This window comes from Syngnathus scovelli, chromosome 5 (assembly GCF_024217435.2).
Source record: "Syngnathus scovelli strain Florida chromosome 5, RoL_Ssco_1.2, whole genome shotgun sequence".
Taxonomy (NCBI): domain Eukaryota; kingdom Metazoa; phylum Chordata; class Actinopteri; order Syngnathiformes; family Syngnathidae; genus Syngnathus; species Syngnathus scovelli.
The window spans coordinates 12,331,081-12,358,402 of NC_090851.1; the positions used below are offsets into that span (position 1 = coordinate 12,331,081).

Genomic DNA, 27,322 nt, shown 5'->3' on the forward strand with positions numbered 1-27,322 from the left:
TTAAAGTAGGGAAACTATGCAAAATAGTAAGAATTTGAGAATAGGGCAAATATTTATTTTAAATGCACTGTAATTATTGATGCTGGACAATGACAAAAAAAAACAAAAAAAAAAAACCATAATGAGTCACATCAACAATTACTGAACACCAAATGACATGTTTATGACTGAGAAAAATTACATACAATAATATTCAGGGAGTGCTGTATAATAATATAGTTTTCCATTGCATAAATTTGTTATGCCATCTGTTTTGTTTAATAAAAATACTTAATGTTTCATGAATTCGTTGATCTTTCAAACCGGGCGTGCTGAAGCAGTTCGGTGAATGCGCAACTGAAACTGGCGGGGTTCGGCACCTCTAACAAGGTTAAGAATCACTGGTTTAGGTCCAGCTCACATTGAGCCACGCCTCGAACTGCACTCTGAAACCAGAGGCACTGGTGACAGCCAGTCACGTGACAAATGTCAGCTGAGCTCTAACTTTCGTTTCGCGAGAAAAGGAATTTAAGTTTCGTTGGCTTCTCCTCAGTTGACACTGAAACGTCGCCATGGCTAACGTGGACAACTGTGAGCGCTCTCTGCTCAGCCTGGGTGACGAGCTGACCTGCAGTATCTGCCTGTGTCCTTTTGACTGCCCAGTGACCATCCCCTGCGGCCACAACTTCTGCCAGGAGTGCCTCCTCGCTACTTGGAAGGACAGCTGTATATACAGCTGCCCACAATGTCGGACCAACTACCCCATCAAGCCGGAACTGAAGAAAAACACGGTCCTCAACGCCGTGGTCGAGACCTTTAAATTGCGGTCGACTGAGACTGAGCCAGATGTGCCCGTGTCCGAAATGCCGGGGATCCAAGCGGCCAGAAGTGCCGCCGCCGTACGCTGTGATACGTGTATGGAGGCGGACGCCGTGAAGACGTGCCTCACTTGCATGGCCTCCTACTGCACCGAGCACCTGCGGCCGCACCGTGAAAACCCGGTGTTCCACGTACACCAGCTGTCCGAGCCCGTCGACGACCTGCTGGAGCGCATCTGTCCGGAGCACCGCAAGATCATGGAGCTCTTCTGCACCAAGCACGATCGCCTCATGTGCACTCTCTGCCTCCAGCAAGCGCACAAAAGCTGCGACTTTATCACAGCCGAGCAGCAGAGGACCAAGCAAGAGGTCTGTAACTAAAATGGAGAAGAACGCGGAAAATTACTGGGTTTGAAAGCAACTATCAAAGTATGCTATCAAGTTAACTCTTCTTTACAGTATGGTATATCAACCTCAGAAAATACTATAAACTAAGCTGCATTCATATATCAGTTATATTTATTTAGCTAGCTTTTTAAAAATCACCTTCAGTAATTGATTAGCTGATTTACTGAGTGGTTTTGAGAATTTTCTTGGAGCAACTGAGCACAAAGCAGTGGTATGATCTCTGTGGGTTTAAAATGTGAACTCCAGCTTCCTCCCACATTCAGACAACATACATGTTATGTTCATTGAACACAAATTGTTCATTGTTGTGAATATGAATGAATTGCTGTATGTTGCTGCAATTGATGGCTGACCACTCCAGGGCCTGCTGAATATTATATTTTTGTCAATGCTTTAAACGTCACTTGAGTAATATTTCACAACTTTTGAGCAATTAGCATCATTCATGCACCTCCTGACTGAAAGATAATGAGCTATTTTGAAATGTGTTTATAACATGAGTATGAGCTATTTTAATATATGCTGCATAATATAATACATATCATAATGAGCTACTTTTTAATGTGTTTATGTCAGGATGCATGTGGTGCCAGGCCTCGGCCGATTCGTGACTCCAGCAGTTAGGTTGTTAGGTTGCAGTCTATCCTGCTCCTCCTCAGCCGGTTGGCTGCTGGTTGCCTGACTCGTCCTTAATGAGATATCTCAAAGTGTGTTGAGTGCCGTTTTCCTGTGGAACAATGCAACTAGACTTTCTAGCTAAGTTTCACACAATACTAATATTGAGTAAACATGGGATAACTTATATGCAACTACTTCAACAGATATGTCTTTTCTGTAATACTTAAAGACAAACAGTCTCAATCAACAACAATCCATACATAAAAACTACAACGCTTATTAAAAGAGAAAGAACTTATTTCGAACTAAAACAAAGAACAAAGGTGTTCTGTTCATAACTAGTGAGGGCCTCTCACAGGCACATAGAAAAAGTTAAGAAAGGAGGGGAGTCTAAGAACTCTCCGGAGCTAGATAGAGTCCTTTGTTGAAGCAAAGGACTCCCAACTCGTAAATAATGAGGCCTTTGGTCAGGCCAACCATTTAATTATTCCAACAGTTAATAACACAGATTGTACTGTGATCGTAGTGAGGATAAGCGGTTAAGACCTTAAATAAATGTATGAACGCAATTTAAGGGTCATAGCTCTCGAATTGACAGATCCCCACACTTTGTGGGCAAAGGCAGATAGATAAAAAGAGAAGGAATCCAGAGAAGCAGGTTATTGAATGTGTACTGTATGTCATTGCTGTTTGTTCAGTAATCTTGATCGCTTGATCTTTAACTTCTTACACGAACTGTGAAAACTACTTCACTCAGTCAGTTGGGCTCGGCTCCAGTTCATCCGTGACTCTATCGGTATAAAAATAGATGGAGGAATTAGTTTGTGGTCCACAGAACAATATGATGGCAACGCCCATAGTTGATGTCATAGGTATGGGTGTTGTTTTCCTTTTGTTAAATGTTGTTAATGCAGTTTATGTTGAAAATGCTCAAATGAGATCCATCTTGTGCAGATTCTCGGCAGAAAAATGTAATGACTAAACCTTGTCCAAATCTACACCTGTGACATTCAGAAGTCAAATAAAATGTCATTATTGTTGGTTTAACTGACCTTCTAAACTGGATTGATTGATTGCATCCTTTTTATTGTCTTTGCAGTCCAACCTGATACAGCAATTGAGTTTCACGAACAAGAAGATTAAACAAAACGAGACCGTCATATTGCAAATGAGAGACATGCAGCTTACCCTGAAGGTAAGCATGGAGCTGGACATGCCTGAGTTAAATATTTTGCCTGTAATTCACAACTTTATTGTTCTGAGCATTAAAGGGACACACAGCCTAAGTTGTCAACTTCCTATTTAAACGAAAATTGGCACATTTACTTAACAGTGTTTTTAAACTTTATTGTATCAAGGATTCTAAAAAAAATACATTTAAAGTCACAACAAAGGAGAAGCGGCTATTTTTGGCCACCGACAACCAAAGGCGAACAAGGAAAGGTGATCAAGTTCGGTCGGCGTTGAGGGAGATAAATTAACAAGCAATGTAATTAAAGTCATGTGTATCAGACTAACATAATTTTTTACTAAATATTTAGTAATAATTTATGTTGCTTTATTTACATAGATAACCATGAAGAGATAGTAGTAAATGTTATTTAGCAATGACAAAGTCAAAGTCGGCTTTATTGTCAATTTCTTCTCATGCCAAGACATACAAAGAGATCGAAATTACGTTTCCCACTATCCCACGGTGACAAGACATAGTACACAATATACATACAAGTAAACAACACAAGCTTAGTATTCAATTTTATCTGCTAAATTTAGATCATTTGATTTTTATCAAATGTTATAATATTGCTTCTTTTCCCTATGAAGACCTCAATGTGGAAACTCTGAAGGTACACCTTAAGACAGGGATTGCCAACCGGTGGTCCAAGGTCCTCCAGTGGACCGTGTCGGTATTGCAGGTGGTCCACTAAATTGGAAATGGAAAATAATTGTAACTTTATGCATATATATATATATATATAAAAACATTATTTAAACGAATTATTTCCCAGCTAATTTTGTAAAGTATGTACCCATTCAAATTATGTCAGATGTAGCTGGGAATACCAAAATAAAATAAAATAATATTCCGACAAAGCAGTGGTCCCCGAGTTGCTTCTTGGTTATAATGGTGGTCTCTTGGACGAAACCAGTAAAAAAAAACTGCCTTAAGAAATACTGACGCACAGTAAAAAATTTTGGATGTGAATCATTTTGCGTTCGTATTCTAGGGCAACGCCACCGCCAAGAAGTCGGCAATGGCTCATCAGTATGAACTGATCCGAAACATGCTGGCCAATGAGGAGCGCGCCGCGATGAGCGTGGTGGACGAAGAGCTGGAGTCTTCTCACACCAAACTCAGGCTTCTCATGAAAAGGTTTTCTGAAAATATTGATAGCCTGAACAAGGCTAAAGGGGATATCCAGAGTCTACTTTGTCAGGCACAAACAATGGCCTTTCTTCAGGTAAGAAAATTATGTTTTTTTTCACATTCAGCACACCAATTTAACCTACCGTATTTGCCGGTGTACAGGTCGACTCGGTGTATAAGTCGACCCCCTAAAATTCGACGGAAATTTACGATTTTATGATATATCCTTTGTATAAGTCGAGCTCAATTGTTGCATTATATTAAACTTCAAAATTCAATATGCGAAATTTATTGACGAAATGTGTTCAAATTCCGGGAGGCCGTGCGCATGCGGCTGTTTACAAGCACCGCGGAGGAGATCGCGGCCGGCGAGCTCGCGCACGCCGCCCGGCACCAACGGGAGGCCGGAAATAGCTCCAAGCCGAGCGGATCGGCACTTTATAATCACCGCGGAGGAGATCGCGGCGCCTCATTCGACTTCCAGCGGCCGGCGAGCTCACGCACCCGCCCGGCACATCCGGGAGGCCGTGCGCACGCGCCAAGTGGCCGAAAATAGCCCCCGCCGAGCGGATCGGCTGTTTATAAGCACCGCGGAGGAGATCGCGGCGCCTCATTCGACTTCCAGCGGCCGGCGAGCTCGCGCACCCGCCCGGCACATCCGGGAGGCCGTGCGCACGCGCCAAGTGGCCGATAATAGCCCCCGCCAAGCGGATCGGCTGTTTATAAGCACCGCGGAGGAGATCGCGGCGCCTTATTCGACTTCCAGCGGCCGGCGAGCTCGCGCACCCGCCCGGCACATCCGGGAGGCCGTGCGCACGCGCCAAGTGGCCGAAAATAGCCCCCGCCGAGTGGATCGGCTGTTTATAAGCACCGCGGAGGAGATCGCGGCGCCTCATTCGACTTCCAGCGGCCGGCGAGCTCGCGCACGCCGCCCGGCACCAACGGGAGGCCGGAAATAGCTCCAAGCCGAGCGGATCGGCACTTTATAAGCACCGCGGAGGAGATCGCGGCGCCTCATTCGACTTCCAGCGGGCCGCGCACTCGCGCACGCCGCCCGGTTCAAATTTTCTAAGTGCAACGCACAATGAGATGCATGAGAAACGGCCTTGGTTACCATCACATTTGAAGCGATGAATACGAAGTTAAATTTTATGACTCGGTGTATAAGTCGAGGTCGATTTTTTTCGGTCGATTTTGGATCGAAAAAGGTCGACCAATACACCGGCAAATACGGTATTTAATATCTATCAGTTAGTTCGATCAGCAGTATCCATTTCACAGTTGTGTTTCCCTCCTCACAGGCTTCATTTAATCTGCCCAAAGCTGCAGCATTTGAGCCGTATGCCCCTCGAATATATTTGAGTTCCAAAAAGTTGACAGCAACCCAGGACTTTGCTGGTAATCTGAAGAAACACATTCAAGAAATCCTGAGTCAGCCTGTTGGTGACAGACTGCCATTAGCTAAAACAGGTAACGTTTTTGGTTGTAGTAGGGTGCTCTACCATATGTACAATTGATATAAAAACATGCTCAGATGCCAGGTGTTTGTGATATAGAAAAATGAGACCACAAAAGAATTTCTCAAAACCACTTGTACAACCCAATTTAAAAAAAATATTTTTGAGAGGGCGAGTAAAAATATCTGGTTGTGCCAGTGTGCACACCCTGCATAACTGGGGTGTGGCTGTTTTCGGAATTCAATCACATTCACACGCCAGTCACTATTTCAGTGGTCAATTGTGAATAAGGTTGAGTTGTTTGAAAAAGGCGTGTCCTGACATTAACTATTTGTTTGTATCATAGCTGGAGGTTTGATGTTTGTTCCAAACCAATTTGTCTCAAAATTTTCGAAGAATTCAGTGAGTTTTAATGATCAAAACCAAACACAAACATTTGTGTTTGTATAGCTTCACTGCCTTCTTCTTTGTTATCTTCTTCATTTTTTTTCTTCTGCCTTCTTTATGGCAGCTGCAAACACCATTCATCTCTTTTTTGCAAAACCAACGTGTACAGTAATGACTAACCCATACTAATTTTCACCTCAAAATTACAGACATTGTAGAAGTGATAGGGAAATACATCAATCCCTTTTCTGGATCGCTTAATTCTCACAAGGGTCATGAGCGTGCTGAACCTATCCCAGCCGTCGGCAGGCACTAGGCGGGGGACTGGCCCTAAACTGGTTGCCAGCCAATCGCAGGGCACCTAAACTGGTTGCCAGCCAATCGCAGGGCACACAGAGATGAATGACCATCCACACTCGCACTCACACCTAGGAAAAATTTGGAGTGCTCAATCCGCCTGCCATGCATGTTTTTGGGATATGGGAGGAAAGCAAAGTACCCAAACGAAACCCACACAGGCACAGGGAGAACATGCAAACTCCATACAGAAAGGCTGGAGCCAGAATCAAACTGTGAGGCGGAAGCGCCACCATTCTGCCTGATGGGGAAATGAAGCTTCAAATTTGCTTCATGAACCAGTTGTTACATTTTTGACTCCCCTCGATGCACCTACTGGTTTAAATAAAGAAGTTCAAGAAATGGCAAGTCAGAATGCTTTCAGCCAAATGTAGAACAGAGAGCGCTCTCTAAAGGAGTAAAAAAAATACAACTTGCTTCATTTTCCCCATCACTACTGTGATGCTGTATTCACCTGTCAAAGTGAAATTAGCGGTTATCCCCCCTGATCAATAAAGTATTCTATTTTTTATTATTATTGGTTTTATGGTTGTTTTACTCTAAATAGGAGCAAATCCATCTAGGACACTTGAGATTTTTCCAGGTCAACACTTAGTGCTGATGTTCTCATTTAGTATGCACCTTTTTAAAATAGGCACAGTGGATCCTCCCAAAACAAAAAAATAATTCTATATAAATAAGTTTTTTCTAAAATTGTGACTTTTACTACATTTTTTTTTTTTAAGCATGGTGCTTGTCCCCTAAAGTTCCAACATTTCTAGTGGATGGGTGAATACTTTTCTATACAACATGATAATTAATGACATAATGAACAAAAGATTATATAAATACTGTGAAGTATGTCGTTTTTTTTTTTTTCAGAAACGAAAATCCAGACAGGACAAGCCATCAGCAGTCCCGGAGCCGCCAAGTCAGTCAATATCAAAGCTGACAAGAAATGGCAACGTAAGAAAATGTTACAATTTAATTTATTTTTCACCATTCAGTTTTAATAGGAACAACATCATCCAGGACACTTGTAATTTCTCCAGGTGAAAACTTAGTGCAGTTGTTCTCATTTATGCACTTTTTTAAAAAAGACAGTTGATACTCCGAAAAGAAAAAAATAACAATTCATAAAGATTTTTCTAAACATGTGACATTTACTATATATTATTTTTATAAGCATGGTGCCTGTCCCTGAAAGTTCTAAGATTTCAAGTGGATGGATGAATGCTTTTCTATACAACATGAAAATTAATGACAAAATCAACAAAAGAACAATACAAATACTGTGACGTATGTATTATTTTTTTTTTTAGAAACGAACATCCAGACAGGACATCCCATCAGCAGTCCTGCAGCCGCCAAGTCAGTCAATGTCAAAGCTGACAAGACATGGCAAAGTAAGAAAATGTTACAATTTAATTTATATTTCACCGTTCAGTTTTAATAGAAACAACATTGTCAGGCGCAGAGCAGGGAGAGGACTCGAATGCGGTCTGTAAGACAACGTGAAATGGAAACGGTTAAAGAAGAGGGACCAACGAGCCTGGCGGGAGTTCAAGTGTGTCCAAAAAGGCTTTTATTGTCTCCACTGACAGTCGAACAAAAAACGCCTCACTAGGAGGGAAAAAAAGGGAAAACAAAGGCGCCTCGAACCGAGGGAGAAAAAGGGCAAATCAAAGCGCCTCGAACCGAGGGAAATACAAAAACAAGGTAGCGATGTAACCAAGTTAACATCGGTGATCAAAGTCGCTCAAACAAGGCTTCTACGTGGAACTCGAGGGTTTCGTGATCGCTAGTGTTCTGACAAGGCAAGACGCACTGGCACTGGATACTAGGAAAGACGCGGGTTATATGGACACAGGAGGGGAACACAGGTGAAGACAGTTGGTCATTGACGCAGGTGCACACACTTGGAATCAGGGGTTCACGTGACCGGACGCACAGGGGAAGGACACACTGACTGGAACGAGAGGAAAATCACAATAAAACAGGAAATGATCCGGACGACACATGACAGCATGACAAACATCGTCCAGGACACTTGTAATTTCTCCAAGTGAAAACTTAGTGAAGTTGTTCTCATTTATGCACCTTTTTAAAAAAAGACAGTTGATACTCCAAAAAGAAAAAAAATATTCATAAAGATTTTTCTAAACATGTGACATTTACTATATATCATTTTCATAAGCATGGTGCTTGTCCCTGAAAGTTCCAAAATTTCAAGTGGATGGATGAATGCTTTTCTATACAACATGAAATTTAATGACAAAATGAACAAAAGAACAATGTGACGTATGTATTTTCCTTTTTCAGAAAAGAACATCCAGACAGGACATCCCATCAGCAGCTATCCCGCAGCCACCAAGGCATTCGACTTCAAAGCTGACAAGACATGGCAGAGTAAGAAAATGTTACGTTACAATTTAATTTCCTCATTCATCCAGAAGTCAGGTGATCTAATTCTGTGGAAAATGTGTTTTCTTTAGAAAAACACAATAAGCCCATTCCACCCCAGGAAGATGGTAAGCAACGTATGAAAAATTTGTCACGTTCAATGGAAAACCTCCTAGTGTCGGGTGGGAAACTAAAACACAGACCCCAGCTGACTCACATGCCTTCTGAACCCAAAGAAAAAACAGGTATGGCTTGTCTGATGGAACACATACTGTAAAACCATGTAAATGGATGTCAGATCTATTTCACCATTTCCGATTTGGACTTATTTTTGCTTCAGAAACGATGGATCGCCCTGCCGACGTCATTGGTGAAAAGAGACACATTCTTGTGACATGTACGTTTTTGAACGTGATCTTATTTTTATCCTGCTTCTTCCTACTATTGTATTTCCTCTTTGCGTATTATCCCACATTCCAAAAACATGGAAGGTAGGTAAATTGACCACTGGCCATAGGTTTGAAAGTGGGTGCGAATAGTTTTGTGTGGGCCCTTCAATTGGCTAGCGACCAATTCAAGGTGTCAGCTGGGAAAGATTCCAGTACGACAGCCAGTGTTTCACTTGAATGACACTTTGCTTCATAGGAATTGTGTGGTCATGTGTCTTTATTGTGGCTGCAGATTGATAATATTCCATCCAACATTAAAATATAAATATGAGACTAGAGCTCAACTGTTAACTGTTTTATTTCCAAGTACTGTATTTTTCGGACTAAAAGTCGCTACGGAATATATAGGTCGCATTAGCCATAAAATGCACAATAACGTGAAAAAAAACATATATAAGTCGCTCCGGAGTACAAGTCGCATTTTGGGGGAAATTTATTTGACAAAATCCAACACCAAAAACAGACATGAACGAGCAACAACAGGCTAAACCAGTGGTTCTTAACCTGGGTTCGATCGAACCCCAGGGGTTTGGTGAGTCGGCTTCAGTGTCACTCCAATTCATTAAATCCATCGATCGTCCTTTATGGAAACAATGCCGCGTATGCGCCGCTGACGTTTAAATATTCTAAATATTCCACAGACCCATATAACGATATATAAAGTATATATCAAATAACCATCACATAAACAACAATATTATCAAACCATCTGTGTCACTCCAAATCATTAAATCCATCGATCGAATTCTTCGTCCTTTGTCAAGAACGCCGCGCGTGCGCCCTTACGTCAGCCTCGTCGTTATTCCACAGATCTAGTATGTAATGATATTATAGCGCTAACAAAGTACAAGGAAAGACGTGGGTTTGGTAAACATCTCTTTATTTAACAAAACAAGAGTTCAACGAGCCAACAAGTACTGAACTGTAACGATAAAAACATATACAAGTTGCTATACGAAATAAAATATATCAAATAACTATAACATAAATAGTTCACCACCACACGGCCCCAAGCACCGGCGTGGAGTTCCAGGTGTGTGGCGGCATGGACTTCCATCCCCGGAGGTGGCACTTCCAGCCACGGAGGTGGAAGAGAGCTCCATAGAATAGGACCGGGCGTGCGTAAAAGTCATGTCCGAGCCCCCTCCACCGTCCCCGGACAGCCACCCGGCCGAGCGCCGGCCCACGACTTCCATCCACGGAGGTGAAAGAGAGCTCCGTAGAGTAGGACCGGGCGTGCGTAAAAGCCATAATAGTTTTTCAAACCTTCTGTGTCACTGCAAATCATTAAATCCATCAAACTCTTCGTCCTCCGTGTTACTTAAAAACAAAGCCGCTAATGATGCCGGTAGTACGTGGGGCCTTTCGTCATCCCGTGATCGAATCTTTATCCTTTAAGTAAACAACCGCCGCACCGCGCCACTGACGTCACTTGAAATTCAAATTACAGTAATCCCTTGCTACATCGCGGTTCGTTTATCGCAGTTTAACTTTTTTTTTCTTTTTTTTTTTTTTGAATTTGGAAAATTTGTGGAAAAATTCACATATAAGTCGCTCCTCAGTATAAGTCGCCCCCCCCCCACCCAAACTATGAAAAACAAACGCGACTTATAGTCCGGAAATTACGGTATTTACATCTGGACCTGATACTAAACTTACATACAGCCTTATTTGCAGAACTGCCTTTTATTTTTTGTTACGGAAATCACTAACACAAGCTGGTTACACCATAAGTCACATTGATCAAGCAATTTCAAAACAGAAAAATATTTAACCACAGTAATTGCAGACGTGGTCTGATTCAGTCAGTCTGCTCGAGTAATGTTGCACTGACACATGGTAGCGGATGAGTCTGAAATAAATTTCTACTGGTTGGCAGCTCTGGATTTGTAACAAATCCGCATTGTTTTTAGGCACCAAAAAAAAAAAAAAACCTCAAGAGATAGATCTAAAGTAGATAAAATTGTTCACTCGGAGACATTTTCAAACATTTGCATTGTTCTTTTTTAATTCTTTTTAAGGCAGGTATTGATACTGTTTGTTTTGGGGTTGTTACTGCCTTCCGTATCTTTAGTAAGCAGAATGCAGGCTAGTCTCTAAAGTTTCAGTGTGCAGACTCACCCAGCCACTCTAGACCTTCTCCCCTGCCTCCGAGCATTGCTTTTGATTCATTTTACATCTGGTCCTCCCTGCGGTATACATTAGGCAAATGTGTCTTTTTCACTGAGACCAATATGATTTGGGTCTCGTACATGACCAATGATACACATTCACAATTTCTACTCAATAAACTAGTCTGAATCAAAATAATGAAATTACTTCCAGAGCCCTATTTTAGTAAAATAGTGCCCGTGTGCTGGGCGTCACTTCAAAGTCAAAGTCAAAGTCAGCTTTATTGTCAATTTCTCCACATGCCAAAGACACACAAAGAAACCGAAATTTCGTTCCCCCCTATCCCACGGTGACAAGACATGGCTCACAACAGACAAACAAGTAAACAAGTATAACAAAAGTGTGCTGAATAAATAATGAATAAATAACACATCAATAAATAAATAAATAAGAGGAGCAGAAAAAAAAAAAAGGAGCAAGTGCGCGTACAGCAGACATTCCCGAAAATAGCGCAACAGTGCCGCACGCAGAAGGGGGTAGCGAGTTCAGGGCCCTAACAGCCCTAACAGTCATTTTCGTGCCACGACAAGTCCAATCTACCGTGTTTGTGTCTGCGTTGCACCTGTCTGGGTGTGCCGCCGCGCAATGTACCCTCACCCCCGATGCACCTATTATTTAGTGCCTCAAAGTAGTACGCGTAGAAGCGGGTGTATCGTCATTTTCGTGCTGAGCCAATGGACTGACTCAGCACGTTTGTGAATTTGATCGATGCGCTTTGCCTCATTGGGCATTTCTTCCTCGCCCTGCAACACATCTGAGAAATTCTAAACATAATCGTCTTTAAAATATTTTGATAGCACCTCTGTCACCATTGAAAGGGGATCACACACAGACGCCTGATCGGGAGGTGCAAGGCGTCTGCAATACACTCTGCGCAGTTCTACTGGGGCAAAGTCTAGCAAAATACTAAAAGAAAGAAAATTCCACTCAAATGCATAGTGTCTTTGCACTTTGTGCAAGAAATACAGTTGGGATGACCCCCAAGATTCCTAACCCATGACAACCTAGCCATAAATGAGTTAAGATGAACCAGAGAAACACAGTAATTTTAAAGATGTTGTCTATTTTCTATGCTACCAGATGGCACTGCACTCAGTTTTGATCCAAAGACAGCACACAAATGCATCAAGCTAACCGAGGACTTGCAAGAAGCATCTGTGTCAGACCAACCAAATCCAGCTATGTGCAGTGACTGCCCCGAGCGCTTCTCCGTCTTCACTCAGGTGCTCACCTCTCAGGGTTTCACTCAAGGGCGCCACTACTGGGAAGTTCGGCTTAATAACAAAGAATTCACTAGTATCGGGTTGACTTACGGGAGCATTAAGCGCAAAGGTCCCACCAGTCGGCTTGGCCGCAATGCCCAGTCTTGGTGTGTGGAGTGGGTTAATGACAAACTGTCAGCTTGGCATGACAACAGTGAGGTTGTGCTCATGAATATCCATGCGAAACGTATTGGTGTGTTGTTGGATTATGATTCAGGCTCTGCTACATTTTACGATGTGACCGATAGGATGTATTGCTTCTACACTTTTGTTTTTTCATTCACTGAGGCAGTGTATCCGGCTTTTGGGATTTTTCGCCATGAGTCATCTATCACGCTGTGTAAATTGTTGGCCTGAGGACCACATGGACATTCGCTACAGTCCAATAAGAGTCAAAACCCAACTTCCGATTTGTTTGATTTTCAAAGCAAATTCCTATTTGGTGTCCTGTTGATTATATTAAAGAAATATATTCAAAAAATAAAATTTAATTATGAACCTATCCCGAGTAACTTTCTGCTGGTAGAGCAGTTTCAGATCAGCTGTCAATTAATCAAACTGCTTTGAAAATGCCACGATACAGCAAGTTAATAAACGGCTGCAGTGCAAGAGACCTATTGATCACATTTGCATGCTGTCAATAGCCTTGCTAAAACCTGAATATTGGCAGTATTTGAGTTTTAAAGGCCATGTAAACGCTCATAAAATCCCCGAATATTATTCTGGTTTTACAAACCCAAATAAAACCCTGGCTTACCACTTGTCTAACCCAAATATAAACAAGATCAATTTAACTCTTAACTCTGACATAATGGCATGTGTTCCTCACATGCTTTTGCTTTATCCACAAGGAAACTTATCTTGTAGTACTGGGAGTACTTGTATGCCATAGCAAGCTTACTTGGTGACTGTGCTGCGTTTTCATATTATTTTCTGTTCCAATGGCAAAAATTGTACAGTGTGTATGTAGACTAGTGGTTCTTAACCTGGGTTCGATCGAACCCTTGGGGTTTGGTAAGTCGGCTTCAGGGGTTCGGCAGAGCTGGTATGTCATCCTCCCCGAGTGACGTGAATATATTGTGTTTTATAGGCGGTATAAAGTAACAAGCGGACATGACGTTAAATTTGTGTCACGTCTATGTGTTACCGTTTGAATCGAGTTATTCAAATACAATAGTAACAGTGCATTCAGGCATGTGAGGTATATTCTTATATACACTCATATTGTCATTGCAATACTAAGTACGTAGTTAGTAGAATTTTACAGACTTGCTGGCGGCAATTTAGAGAGGACACACTTGGTGGTAATTACAAAAACCTTAATAGAAGTTTTGGGTCTGCCCTGGGGAGTGCACAGAGGAGAATCAGGTAAATGCCGCATGCTGTGACCAGTGGGGGAAGGTCAGAGACTAAGGGTGAATTTAAAACCTGCCCTATGGGGTCTCACTCACCCAGACAAAAGGGCAGAAATGTGCCACTTTTTTGGAGAGAGAGAGAGAGAGAGAGAGCGAGAGAGCGAGCGAGGGCACAGACATGCTGACCTGAGGTATGGGGGGACTTCATGACATCAGCATGAGCAGAAAAAAAACTACCGTATTTTCTGCACTATAGGGCACACTTAAAAGCTTATAATTCACTCAAAAAAACACAGTGCACCTTATAATGCAGAGCGCCTTATATATGGATCAATTGATGAATTTGTTGATCCATACAGGTAAGCCTGCCGGGAGGCAATCACAGTGAGCAGTAGACAGTGATCACACCCCCTCACCGCAGCCACTTTGGCTGCGCATACTCAAACCCGGCGCCAAAGTCAACAAGCTAATCGACGCATTACGCATCAACGCACGCACTCGCTTATTTTCTTCTAAAGAAAGTGTATGACCATCTAGAATGAGTGGGGTTGCTGGACCAAGTAAGAAGCCAGTATCAGTATCACTTTCGTACAGAAAGGGAGTTGGACTTTACCTCACTGACTGGGTTGACATTCCCTTTAGCACAGCTCCATCTAGTGGATGCATAATGCGACCCTAGTCAACCCCAGTCTAATGCAGTAGCTTCTATTCTATGCGCCTTTTAATTCGGTGCGCCTTATCTATGAAAACATTCCTAAAGTAAAAAATTCAATGATGGTGCGCCTTATAGTCCAGTGCGCCCTATAGTGTGAAAAATACTGTATGTCAAAAAAGTCTGTGTCAGAAAAGTCCTTTTCCACCCACACCCAGCCTTGCCTGGCGACCACTGGATGGCCGCTGGGACAGATCTGCACCTTCTCACAAAATACACAACATACTTAAACAGGGTATTCAGAATGTCTTAAGAAATTTTGACCTGCGTGTAAACGTAGTCATTGGTTGGTCTTGCCCTATCCACAAGGAATCTTTGTAGTCCTGGAAGTACAGCTTCCTCATCCAAGCGAACGTTACTTAAATACATTGATTTCTCTGTGGTATTTTCACATTGTGTATACAGATAAGTATCCAAGTGTATAAGTCCATATGTCCACACTGAGAATCACATAATTTTCAGCTGTTTTAATGATTGAATCCTTGACTCAAAATGTTTCAATCGGCTCACGGCACTTAACATGCGAGTAGTCGGAGTTCAAGGTAATCACATGCTGTTTATGCCGCACCAGCAACTTTCAGCAAGCGTCGTCTGGCTAGCTCGTGTGATCAAACACGTCACGAAGTTGGTCTGAAGTTGGTAATGATTACCTCCATGGCTGCAAACAAGATACACATAGACAAGTATAGCAGTAAGTAGTAAAGTAAACGGAAGAAGTCATGCTAATTGTAAAAAAATAACCCAAAAATTATCGTTAGAATCTTTAAAACGTTTTTTAAAAAATACACACACACACATGGTGAAATTTAAAAAAAAAATAAAAGCTATGTAGGACTCACTGGTAATAAACAAGTAGCCGTAAATTGTCAAGGAAACCTTACCACTGCTTTATTCGGGTTGGGTGACAAAGGGCAGTAATGTCTGTATGACGTGAATGTGGATAGTGGTTTCAATTTGGGGATTTAAGTGTGCCAGCAGCTTTGTTCGTCCAGGCATGCCAATGTTTTTTCCCTGAATGTTTCAGAAACCGGACTTTTGACCATTACACAAATATTGACTGCATGTAAATGTAGTGGATAGGTGTTGGCATTTGAGGTCGGCACTATTAATGGTCGCCAAATTACATTTGAGCAGAATTAGTATGCATTTATTCTTTCATTCATTATCCGAATTGCTTATATTCATGTGGGTCACATGCATGCTGGAGTCTATTTCAGTTTGCAGGCGACGGGCACGGTACACCTTGAACTGGTCACCAGCCAATTGCAGGGCACATATTAATGTTTTAATCGATTTAGCTTTGCTGAAAGGTCATACAACCAATTCAGGAATACTAAGTTTAATTTAAATGTATGTTTGCTTGGAATTGCTCCATTGAAAGATTTTATGAGCAGTCTGCTGCCATGCACAATACATACAAAAATAAAACAGTTGATCTAAAAAAAAAACCAATTTGTTAATATGTTGTATTTTTATTGTTTGATGAAATCCTAGCTTCAGTCCTTTAAAATTAAGCTTCCAAAAAATGCTGCTCTAAAATAAGAAGTCAAACAAAGTCATTGATTTGCAAAGCTTCTCCGCAAAGAAAAAAAATTTCGGAGCCTTGGTAATGAGAAAATTGGTAAAATTGTACGACCTCTTTAGGGGATGTTGAAAAACGTGCAATGATGTATGTCTTCAATAGTCCACCATTCAATACTTACAGCTGAATTGTCAGAACTTGGCCCTCAAGGACCACTGTCTTCTCTACTTTATATGTCTCTTTGCTGCAACAGATCTGATTGAAATGATCAGGATAAATATCAAGCTTGTTCAGAGCTTCCAGATGAGCTTATGGAAAAGGGGGTAGGACGACTGAATACAACTTGCTGAAATATTAACTTGTGAATTTCCATGCACGTCTTGCAAAGTTGACATTAAGGGTGCGCTTACTGATTGAGTGACGTCACTATCGAGGTCAAATGTATACACCCTCAGTGATGTAATTGTTAACTCTGCTCTGCTATCAAAATAATCACTCTTGCATTGTCATTTGTTGCTTTTCTGCAATTATCAGCCGAATGCAAATTATTTGCACTATTTTTGTCTAATATCGCCAAGTGTATGAGAAGTCAATATCGTACTGATTGATGTTGTGTAACAATTATTTGAATGGAGAGGATTTTTTTCTTTTTACCTAGCTTGATGTTATTTGCTTTTGCATTGTCATTACTATGCAGTCTATGTATATTGATCATAATTTGGTTCAAATAAACAGCTTCATGATTGCTATTTGTCTTTTGTTTATGATTAAAAGAGTTGAACATTGCACACATATGTCATCAAATGTCATTCTAATGTCTTCTCAAAAGGTTTCTTTGCAGACGGAAATGCTCTAGTATTCATCATCCATTTTCTGTACCGCTTGTCCCCATGGGGGTCGCGGGCATGCTCGAGCCTATCCCAGCAGGCATCGGACAGAAGGCGGGGGACACCCTCAACCGGTTGCCAGCCAATCGCAGGGCACACAGAGGATGAATAATCACATAATATATATATATAGTATATACATATGCTCGGTTTACATATATATATATATATATATATATATTAATATATATATATATATATATATATATATAGAGAGAGAGAGGAGAGAGAGAGAGAGAGAGAGAAGGAGAGGAGAGAGAGAGTGAGAGAGAGAGAGAGAGAGAGAGAGAGAGAGAGAGAGAGAGAGGAGAGAGAGATGAGAAGAGGGGAGAGGGAGAGAGAGAGAGAGAGACGAGGAGAGAGAGAGAGAGAGAGAGAGAGAGAGAGAGAGAGAGAGAGAGAGAGAGAGAGAGAGAGAGAGAGAGAGAGAGAGAGAGAGAGAGAGAGAGAGAGAGAGAGATACACAACACACACACACACACACACACTATATAATAACCGGGAGTATTCCCGAAGCGCCAGCCTAAGATTGGCCTGCTGGCCAGCGTCACTCTTGGCGGCACACTGATCAGAGAGACAGGCCACTCCGGCCAGCAGCATGTGAGGAGGGAAAGACAATTGGTTTATAAGAATTTAACACCCTAACACTAAAACTCCGAATGTGCCAATTGTAAAAACATCAATTACACAGTGAAAACCCCATCACACACTATTTAATGAATTAATAAACTAAACAGAAATCATGGTATTTTTTAGTACTAGCCTAAGACAGACCAACCCCACATGAAGTGCGAGTAACAGAACGTGGACAAAGAATTCTTTCAGCCTTACAGGGCAGCATGCCTGATGCTCAAATCATGGTCTCCCTTGGGTCACTAGTGTGGATGTCTTGCTCGGTGGCCTGTAAGCCCATCGAAAGGGAGAGAAGGGTCCCAATTGGTAGCAGAAAGAGACATTGTGACTATGGTTGTTAAAAATTCATTATTTTTACGTAAACGGGTTTCCAGAGACCAAATTGTTGGTACTATTCTCCTAATAAAAGAAAAACCTCACAATAATCATATAAAGTGTTAACCTGATAAAAGTAGTAATAAAGTTGTAAAAAAAAAAGAAAAATTAAACCTGACAATTGAACATTTTGGTAGAACATTTGTCTCTCGAATAACTTGCTGCAGTGCCAGAACATGACCACAACACAGTCGAGTTGAGAATCTCCCAACCAACAGGATAAAAGCTCTGGATATGAGGAAGACAGGGTACCTACCAGTCTTCCTCAGCTAAGACAAACCTGTTGGCTCCTTTTCTGGCACGACGCAACACAGAAGGAATTAAATCTTTGGGTAAATTTCTGCGCCGGCGCTGCTTAGTTCAAACTTACTCTGCGAAGAAATCCTAGGGAGCCGAAAATGAACACTTTCTGGCTCGTTCTCTGGCTCGTTCTCTGGCCCGACTGCGCATCAGGAGGAAATAAATTATTTTTGGGTAAATTTCTGCGGTGGCGCTGCTTGGTTCAAACTTACTCTGCGAAGGGATCCTAGTGGGGCGAAAATCGAAACGACTGCTTACAGCTCCGGTCATTTCCGCCGGTGTGTCGGCCCGAGCGCCACTGGAACGGTTGGGCTGCAATTGAGCTGAATCCAGGCTATCACCTTTAATGCAACCTAGAGTTTTCTGAAGAGGAATCCAAGAAGAGCTTACCATACAATCCTACAAGAACAAAGTTTTCACATGCTTGATAGGTGTGAAATGCGGTTGAAGAAATTCAAGATGGCGGCGCGTGCACACGCAGCGGCCACTCTCTGTCCCGTCAGTACGGTGATTTGTTCGTCTAATGAGTGTTCGTCCGACAGTCTTGTGTGTTCGTCTCGTCCGTGCTACAAGTACAGCAGGCAGGTTCTGCTTGACATCGGCAGAAGTGGGTTTTGCGGCGTTCTGGACTTTGAAGTGTCGACATTAAAGGCGCTCGGACTGCTACGTCCTGAAACGTCGCCGACCTCACCCGCTATTCCTCCCCCGGTTGGGAGCCGTCGGAAACGGTGTGCGAGGAGGCAGAAGAGGGGCAAGCGCGGAGGCGTCCGGGCCAGGCTGGCGGCCAACCCAGCGCGACCGGCGGTGCCCTCCATTCTTCTGGCGAATGTTCGATCGCTGGACAACAAAATGGATTACGTTCGACTGCTGAGGTCTACGTACCGGACGGTGCGGAACTGCTGTGTGCTCGTGTTCACCGAGACCTGGTTGAGTGACAACATTCCGGACTGTGCAGTGCATCTGGAGCGGCTAGCGTGCTATCGGGCGGACCGTGCCATTGTACGAGGGGGAAAGTCGCGAGGAGGTGGAATATGCGTCTACATCCGAGAAGAATGGTGCCGGGACTCTGTGGTGGTATGTAAGCACTGCTCGCCGCTTGTGGAGTTTGTGATCATTAAGTGCCGTCCTTTTTATCTGCCGAGGGAATTTACCGCGATTCTGCTAGTCGCGGTATACATCCCGCCTTCCAACATCGAAGGAGACAGGATCGCGGCGCTTGGTGAACTGTACCAGGCTGTCAGTGAACAGCAAACAGCGCACCCTGACGGTTTCACCATCTTCGCTGGAGACTTCAATCATGCCAACCTGAAGTCTGTTTTCCCGAGGCTTCACCAGCATGTTCCTTTTCCGACACGTGGAGACAGCTTCCTGGACCTAGTCTACTCGGCGCAAAAGGGAGCTTTCAAAGCCACCCCCCTCCCCCATCTGGGGCTTTCAGACCATCTCACCGTTTTGCTTTTGCCCGCATGTGAGGTTTTTCTATTGTGAGTTTTTTCTTTTATTAGGAGAATGGTACCAACAATTTGGTCTCTGGAAACCCTTTTACATAAAAATAATGAATTTTAAACAACCATAGTCGTTTGTGCTACCAATTGGGACCCGTCTCTCCCTTTAGATGGGCTTACAGGCCACCGAGCAAGACATCCGCAGTGGTGCCCCAGACGAGGCCTCCCAGCCATCCGAATAAATCATAATTTTTCGAGAAAGGTATTATAATATTGCTTCTTAGCTTGTCTCGTTGTTGTTATCAATTTGTTTTGTAAACCTTATATATTTGGTTCAGCATCCATTGTTACCTATATGTAGTCTCTATAAAGTTTTTTTTTTTATTTTTTTTTTACAAGCATTCTGTAGTCCCTTTATAATCAAAGGCTTTTTATAGCAGCTGCCTCGTTACGTCCATATGTCCGGACGATGCTTTTCATACAGCAGTAAATATATATCAATAAAAGCCTCATATGCGGCATTTGCCTCACCCAAATAAGTCCTTCCAGTCTGTTTCAATGAAGTCCTTCTTGAATTTATTAATTGCCTCTTCGGCTCAGTGGCGCACTGATTAGCATGACCGCCTCACAGATAGGAGGGTGCGGGTTCAGTTCCACCTCCGGCCGTCCCTGTGTGGCGTTTGCATGCTCTCCCCGTGACATATACACAAACGAGGAGCTGAGAACGGGCCTGACGTAACATTCAGAGTTATTCAAATAACTATTACTACATAAATAACACGTTTCTCAAACCATCTGTGTCACTCCAATTCATTAAATCCAACTCTAATCATGCCTCCAAAGGAAGCAAGTGGGAGCAGTAAAGCCATTCTAAAACACAAAGACGCTCCTAAAGCAATGCGACAGTGAGCGCCCGGCGCGCTGCGGTTGCGCGATCGGACCAAATTAAGCTCCCTGCGCACTGAGGTTCACTTAAAATTTGGAACGTACATCAGGACTTTAAAAATATTTTCTAAATTTCAGCAACCGCTCCGTCACAATAATGCGACCAGCGCGCTACGGTTGCGCGTTCGACGGTGCGCTGCAGTTGCGCAATTGAAAAAATAATCTTAAAAAAGGTGTTTTTATTTTTTAATTTTTTTGCTTGGAACAGACTTCTCGAATAACCTTCTGGAACGGATTGTGGTTGAAAACTGAGTCTCCACTTTATATAACTAAATTGTAGTGTTAACAAAGTACCAGGAAAGACGTGGGTTTGGTAAACGAGCCAGCAACTACTGAACTGTAACGATAAAAACATATTAAAGTTCATACACGAAATGAAATATATCAAATAACTATAACATAATTAGGCGGCTCAGTGGCGCACTGATTAGCATGACCGCCTCACAGATAGGAGGGTGCGGGTTCAGTTCCACCTCCGGCCCTCCCTGTGTGGAGTTTGCATGTTCTCCCCGGGCCCGCGTGGGTTTTCTCCGGGCACTCCGGTTTCCTCCCACATTCCAAAAACATGCTTGGTAGGCCGATTGAAGACTCCAAATTGTCCCTAGGTGTGAGTGTGAGTGCGATTGGTTGTCTGTCTCTGTGTGCCCTGCGATTGGCTGGCAACCAGTTCAGGGTGTCCCCCGCCTACTGCCCGATGACGGCTGGGATAGGCTCCAGCACGCCCGCGACCCCCGTGGGGACTAAGCGGTTCAGAAAATGGATGGATGGATGGATAATTAGTTCACCGCCACACGGCCCCAAGCAGGGACGCACGGAGCCTATGACAGGGCATTCACACCATCACGGACTACAAGCCCGCGCCGCAGAGCTGTGAGGGCAACATCCGTCTGCTCATGATCCGAACCGCTTCTTTGCTTGCTTTGACGCTCAGAACAGCACTTGCCCGCTGAAGACCCCTCCCCCTCCACACGAGCAGCCCCTGTGCCTCTCTGCTGATAGCGTGAGGAGGACGCTTGCCTTTATCAACACCAGTAAGGCGGCGGGCCCTGACAACATCCCAGGTCGAGCGCTGAAGGACTGCGCTGGGGCGCTGATGGGTGTCTTCACGGTTATCTTTAACATTTCTCTGCAGCAGGCCATCGTCCCATCATGTTTCAAGGCTGCCACCATCGTAGCTGTGCCGAAGAAACCTGCTCCGTCCTGCTTCAATGACTACCGCCCCGTGGCACTGACGCCCATCATCGTGAAGTGCTTTGAGCGGCTTGTCATGGAACACATCAGATCCATTACCCCCCCCCCCCCCCCCACCATAGACCCCTTCCAGTTTGCGTACCGAGCGAAACGGTCCTCTGAAGATGCCATCTGCTCTGCCCTCCACTCAGCCCTCACCAAACTGGAGAGAAGGGACTCATATGTGAGATTGATGTTTGTGGACTTCAGTTCTGCATTCAACACCATTGTACCACAGGGACTCATCTACAAACTCGACAAGCTGGGCCTCAGTACCTCCCTCTGCAACTGGCTACTGGACTTCCTCTTTCAGAGGCCTCAGGTGGTACATGTTGGCGACAAAATCTCTGCCGGTATCACGCTGAGCACGGGGGGCCGCCCAAGTGCTCAGTCCGCTGCTCTTCACCCTGCTGACGCGTGACTGCACTGCAATTTACAGCAGCAACCGCGTGCTGAAATATGCCGATGACACGTCTCATCACCGGGGGCGACGAGACTCAATACAGGTCGGAGGTCGAACTTCTGGCCATGTGGTGCAGGGACAACATCCTCCTGCTGAACGTCAACAAGACCAAGGAGATTGTTGTTGACTTCCGGAAGGGTCACACCCAACACCTGCCACTGACCATCGACGGTGCTGTGGTGGAGAGAGTGAGCAGCACCAGATTCCTGGGGGTGCACATCAGTGAGGACCTCTCCTGGACCACCAACACTGCATTACTGGCGAAGAAAGCTCAGCGCCGCCTGTACTTCCTGCGGAAACTCAGGCGAGCAAATGCTCCTCCGGCAGTCCTGTCTACATTCTACCGTGGCACCATTGAGAGCGTCCTCTCCAGTTGTATCGCTGTTTGGGGTGGTAGCTGCACTGAATACAACATGAAGGCCCTGCAGCGCATAGTGAACACGGCTGGCCAGATTAATGGTGTTTCACTCCCCTCCCTGAAGGACATTTACACCTCCCATCTCACCCGCAAGGCGACCACGATTGTGTGTGATGTGAGTCACCGCGCTCACTCTTTGTTTGCTCTTCTGCTCTCTGGGAAGAGGTACAAGAGCCTGCGCTCCCGCACCACCAGACTCACCAACAGCTTCATACTCCAGGCTGTTAGGATCCTAAATTCTCTCCCCCACTCCTGTGTAACGTCCTGTACTTTTGCGCTATATTCTGACTGTCTGCTGTATGCACACACTGTATGCATACTCCAGTCCAAATTTAGTGTGTGAGTGAAAAACCTGTGGCAAGATATAATGCAGGAAAAGTCTCACATGGGCCCTCTGCCTTAGGCGACCAGAATGCTATCAATAAAAAAAAGAAAAAGAAAAACACAGAAACAGTACATTATTGTACCCATCAATTGCAAGGCATTTTCGATGGTCAAATCATCAAGTTTCTGTAAAATAATGCTGAGCTAAACAGCATCTACGCAATCCACGTTTCGCAGCACTCCCTGTAGCTTGCAGTGGCTGAGGTGAATCCAGCTGGGCCGTTCAGCGATTTTCACTGCGGTGGGGGTAGTCAGCAAGACTTGGAATGGTCCCTCCCACCGTGGGCTGGCCCAGTTCTTTTAAGATTCAAGAGTTTTTTATTTGCCTTGTTTGAGCATGCCAAACAAGGAATTTGACTTCTGTAAATCACAGCCACTGTTCAACATTTAGGTGACTAACAACAACACTCAGGACATGTGAAAAATGGAAGATATTCTCAAACATCCCCTGATCTTGAACTCCCAAGATGGCAAGGAAAAACTCAAAACTCCAGCTAGGGGAAATGACAAACCTTGAGAAGAGACCACAGATGGGAGGGTCCCTCTTCTAGGATGACCAGGCTACAATGGATGCAGAGAGGACGCATAGTACAAACAGTGTAGACAATTCAAAAAAGGTGTGGAGAGCAGGATGTTATTGCACAGTAATGACTCTGAGACTCTAAGTGGTGTAAGTTCATCAGAGCAACAGCCCGGGGGAAGAAGCTGTCTCTGTGTCTGCTGGTTTTAGTACACAGAGCTCTATAACGCCGTCCGGAGGGGAGTAGTTCAAACAGACTGCAACCTGGGTGAGAAGGGTCTGTAGAGATGTTACTTGCACGTTTCCTGGTCCTGGACAGATACAAGTCTTGGATAGATGGGAGGTTGATTCCAATTATCTTTTCTGCAGTCCTTATTGTCCGCTGCAGTCTGTGCTTGTCTTGTTTGGAGGCCGATCCAAACCAGACAGTGATGGAGGTGCAGAGGACAGACTGGATGATGGCAGTGTAGAAGGTCTTCAGCAGCTCCCGCGGCAGGTTGAACTTCTTGAGCTGTCTCAGGAAGTACAGCCTCTGCTGGGCCTTCTTCCGGACAGAGTCTATGTGGCCGGTCCATTTCAGGTCCCGAGAGATTGTGGTTCCCAGGAACTTGAAGGTGTCTGATGAGAGAATACTATTACTGCGGATAGTGAGGGGTGAAAGTGGTGAAGGGCCTCGCCTGAAGTCCACTGTCATCTCCACGGTCTTGAGCGGGTTCAGCTCCAGGTAGTTTTGGCTGCACCAGTGGACCAGCCGCTCCACCTCCTGTCTGTACGCAGTCTCATCACCGTTCTGGATCAGTCCGATGAGAGTGGTGTCGTCTGCATACTTCAGGAGCTTCACAGGAGAATCACCTGCGGAAAAATCATTGGTGCAGAGAGAGAAGAGCAGTGGGGAGAGGACGCACCCCTGAGGGGCTCCAGTATTGGTGGTCCGGGTGTCAGATGTGATGCTCCCCAGCCTCACACGCTGTCTCCGGTTGGTCAGGAAGCTGGTGATCCACTGACAGGTGGAGGCAGGCACCGCGAGCTGGATGAGCTTCTGTTGGAGGATGTCAGGAGCAATGGTGTTGAACGCCGAGCTGAAGTCCACAAACAGGATCCTGGCGTACGTTCCTGGGTGTCCAGGTGTTGCAGGATGTAGTGCAGTCCCATGTTGACCGCATCATCCACCGACCTGTTTGCCCGGTAGGAAAACTGGAGGGGGTCAAGCAGGGGGCCCGTGACATCCTTCAGATGATTCAGCACTAACCTCTCGAAAGATTTCATGACCACAGATGTCAGTGCAACAGGTCTATAGTCATTCAAACCTGTGATGGCGGGCTTCTTGGCCACTGGAACGATGGTGGAGCTCTTGAAGCACGAGGGCACCTCACACAGCTCCAGGGAACGATTGAAGATCCGTGCAAAGGTGGGCGCCAGCTGCTCAGCGCAGACTTTCAAGCAGAAAGGTGACACGCCGTCTGGGCCCAGTGCCTTCCTGATCTTTTGTCTCCGGAGCATCTGGCGCATTTCCTCCTCGCGGATCTGGAGTGCGGGCGCGGCCTCTGCAAGAGAGAGAGTCGGTGACCACGGTGATGGAGGTGTGGACAGAGCAGTTGTGGGGGGAGGTGAGTATGTAGATTGTGCTGCAGGAGGTTCCGTTGTGTGGGAGGACCGATCAAACCTGCAGTAGAACCTGTTTAGCTGGTTAGCAAGCCTTGGGCTCTCCACAGGACGGGGGGTTTCTTTAGATGACGTTGATGTAGACCCAGTCTCCTGGCTTGATGGGGTTGTCGACCTGTGAAGATGAAAGATCAGGCGGCAGTAAATTTGCATTTGACACATCTTTCAGTTTAAGTGCTCTGATCATGCCAAGGACTCATCTTTGTCTGTTCTTTGCAACTCTTGTAGTCAATTTTATTGCCCTTTTAAACTGGGCAAATAGGAGTGTTTTTGAGAAGAGTTTGAGCACTTCCTAATGATTCCTCCTAACCAAAGACCATTTATGACAGGTGCTATCCCATTTATTGCCTCCTGTTTTAAAGGATATTCTCTGGTCTTGGTCGGATCTGGGCTGGGGGAATGGATGTTCAGTCCTGTAGCAAATGGTTCCTTTGATCAGGCAAACAAATGTTGATTAGCCAGGGAAGCGCATAAGCGTGTGCCCTTCCAAACACATACACCACTTCCTCATAGCTTCTTTAGTCATTTTCAATCATCTTCCAATTGTTTACAGCAAAAGTTTGAAAAGCTTGAGAAAATTTTAACTTAATGGTATGACACCACATGTATTAGAGAATCCATATGTCGTAAAGTGTTGTATTTTTACTATCTTTCACTATCTAAGTTAAAGCTGACTTTGACTTTGACTTATCTGTCCTACTCCCTCCCTCCTTCTGAGGCTTGGCAACGCCCATGCCTCACACCTTGACAAATCTTTTGGGAGAACGTGTTCTTTACAACATATGATTCTATCATCATTTAATTTGACTTTTTTTCCAAAACGCTTCTCAATTTCCCAATTCACACATCTCCTGTATGTGTTACAGGTTCTCCAGTTTTTATTCTCTAGTTAACTATCAATCCAAAAACAACCTGTTTTTTTTATATCTTGAAGGAATGGGGTCGAAATACAAAAAGTCCTGCCTCGCTACAAAAACAGATATGCTCAAACCTCATTGAATAAAGTACATAAGCAGACAAGTATATTCACATATTAAATCAATAGAAGAAACATTTTAAGCATATAATTATACCTACACACCAAATCAATAAAGAAGACATAACTAGACATTTTTAAGTGGTAATGAAAAAGGTTTTTATAACTTTATGAACTGATATATATTTCTGAGCACTTTGAAAAAACAAATGTTTTTTGATACATTGCCTGAATAGCTTAATGACCCTAAAGGAACTGTTTAATGCATGCCTGATGATTTTCTAAATCACGGACACTGCCAAAGTCGTCTAAAAATGTTCAGTACTTGATTGTATCTTATGTTTTGATTAATGCTATACGCCAGTTTTCGATTACTACTGAACATTCTGGACAGAGGGAAATATTTTCCCTAACAAAGAAAAGATATGGTTGAAAGCATGATTAAACTAAGAATATGATGACGTAAGCAAGCACATGGAGTATCAAAAACACAAACAAACAAAAACATGGTAAGTGGTGAGTACAAACTTTGCATAGTCAGGGAACATAAATAAATTGATGATGTCACAGCCAAAAGCTCACATAATTCAGTACAAAATGGCAAAATTGAAAGAATGATGAATGGATGAGGTGCAACAGTGTATGTGCAAGAATGGAGGAGAATGTTTACAGGAAGGTCATCTGGAGATAAAACCAGCAGAGGTGCCAGAGGGAGAACGCCAGGAGGAAAACTGCCAAGGTGATCGCCAAGGCCAAAAGATGGGATGGAAAACAACAGCCCCCGCACACATCGAATCGCCCATAATCAGCACCCAACCCCACGGAACCAGCTCTCACC

The 27,322-nt window shown here is 44.0% G+C and overlaps 1 protein-coding gene and 1 long non-coding RNA gene across 4 annotated transcripts; one reads left to right on the forward strand and one right to left on the reverse strand.

Annotated features, from left to right (window-relative positions):
- The first annotated feature begins 446 nt into the window (after positions 1 to 446).
- trim25 (tripartite motif containing 25) lies at positions 447 to 16,178 on the forward strand. 3 transcript variants are annotated; one of them, XM_049720129.2, is made up of 10 exons: positions 449 to 1,166; positions 2,923 to 3,018; positions 4,052 to 4,285; positions 5,493 to 5,661; positions 7,254 to 7,337; positions 7,694 to 7,777; positions 8,694 to 8,780; positions 8,867 to 9,019; positions 9,115 to 9,171; positions 12,476 to 16,178. In XM_049720129.2, the coding sequence occupies exons 1-10, from the start codon at positions 552 to 554 to the stop codon at positions 13,012 to 13,014; spliced, it is 2,118 nt and encodes a 705-aa protein (XP_049576086.1). In that variant the 5' UTR covers positions 449 to 551; the 3' UTR covers positions 13,015 to 16,178. The 3 variants fall into 3 exon arrangements, with proteins under 3 accessions (XP_068506741.1, XP_049576088.1, XP_049576086.1); XM_068650640.1 differs by lacking the exon at positions 7,694 to 7,777 and having other exon boundaries at positions 447 to 1,166; XM_049720131.2 differs by lacking the exon at positions 7,254 to 7,337 and having other exon boundaries at positions 448 to 1,166.
- A 1,419-nt stretch (positions 16,179 to 17,597) lies between these two features.
- On the reverse strand, positions 17,598 to 20,944 carry LOC125968772 (uncharacterized). The gene is made up of 4 exons (XR_007481363.2): positions 20,418 to 20,944; positions 18,654 to 18,804; positions 18,512 to 18,583; positions 17,598 to 18,034 (listed from the first exon to the last, which is right to left on the reverse strand). It is a non-coding gene; the product is annotated as an uncharacterized lncRNA (long non-coding RNA).
- Positions 20,945 to 27,322: the final 6,378 nt, after the last annotated feature.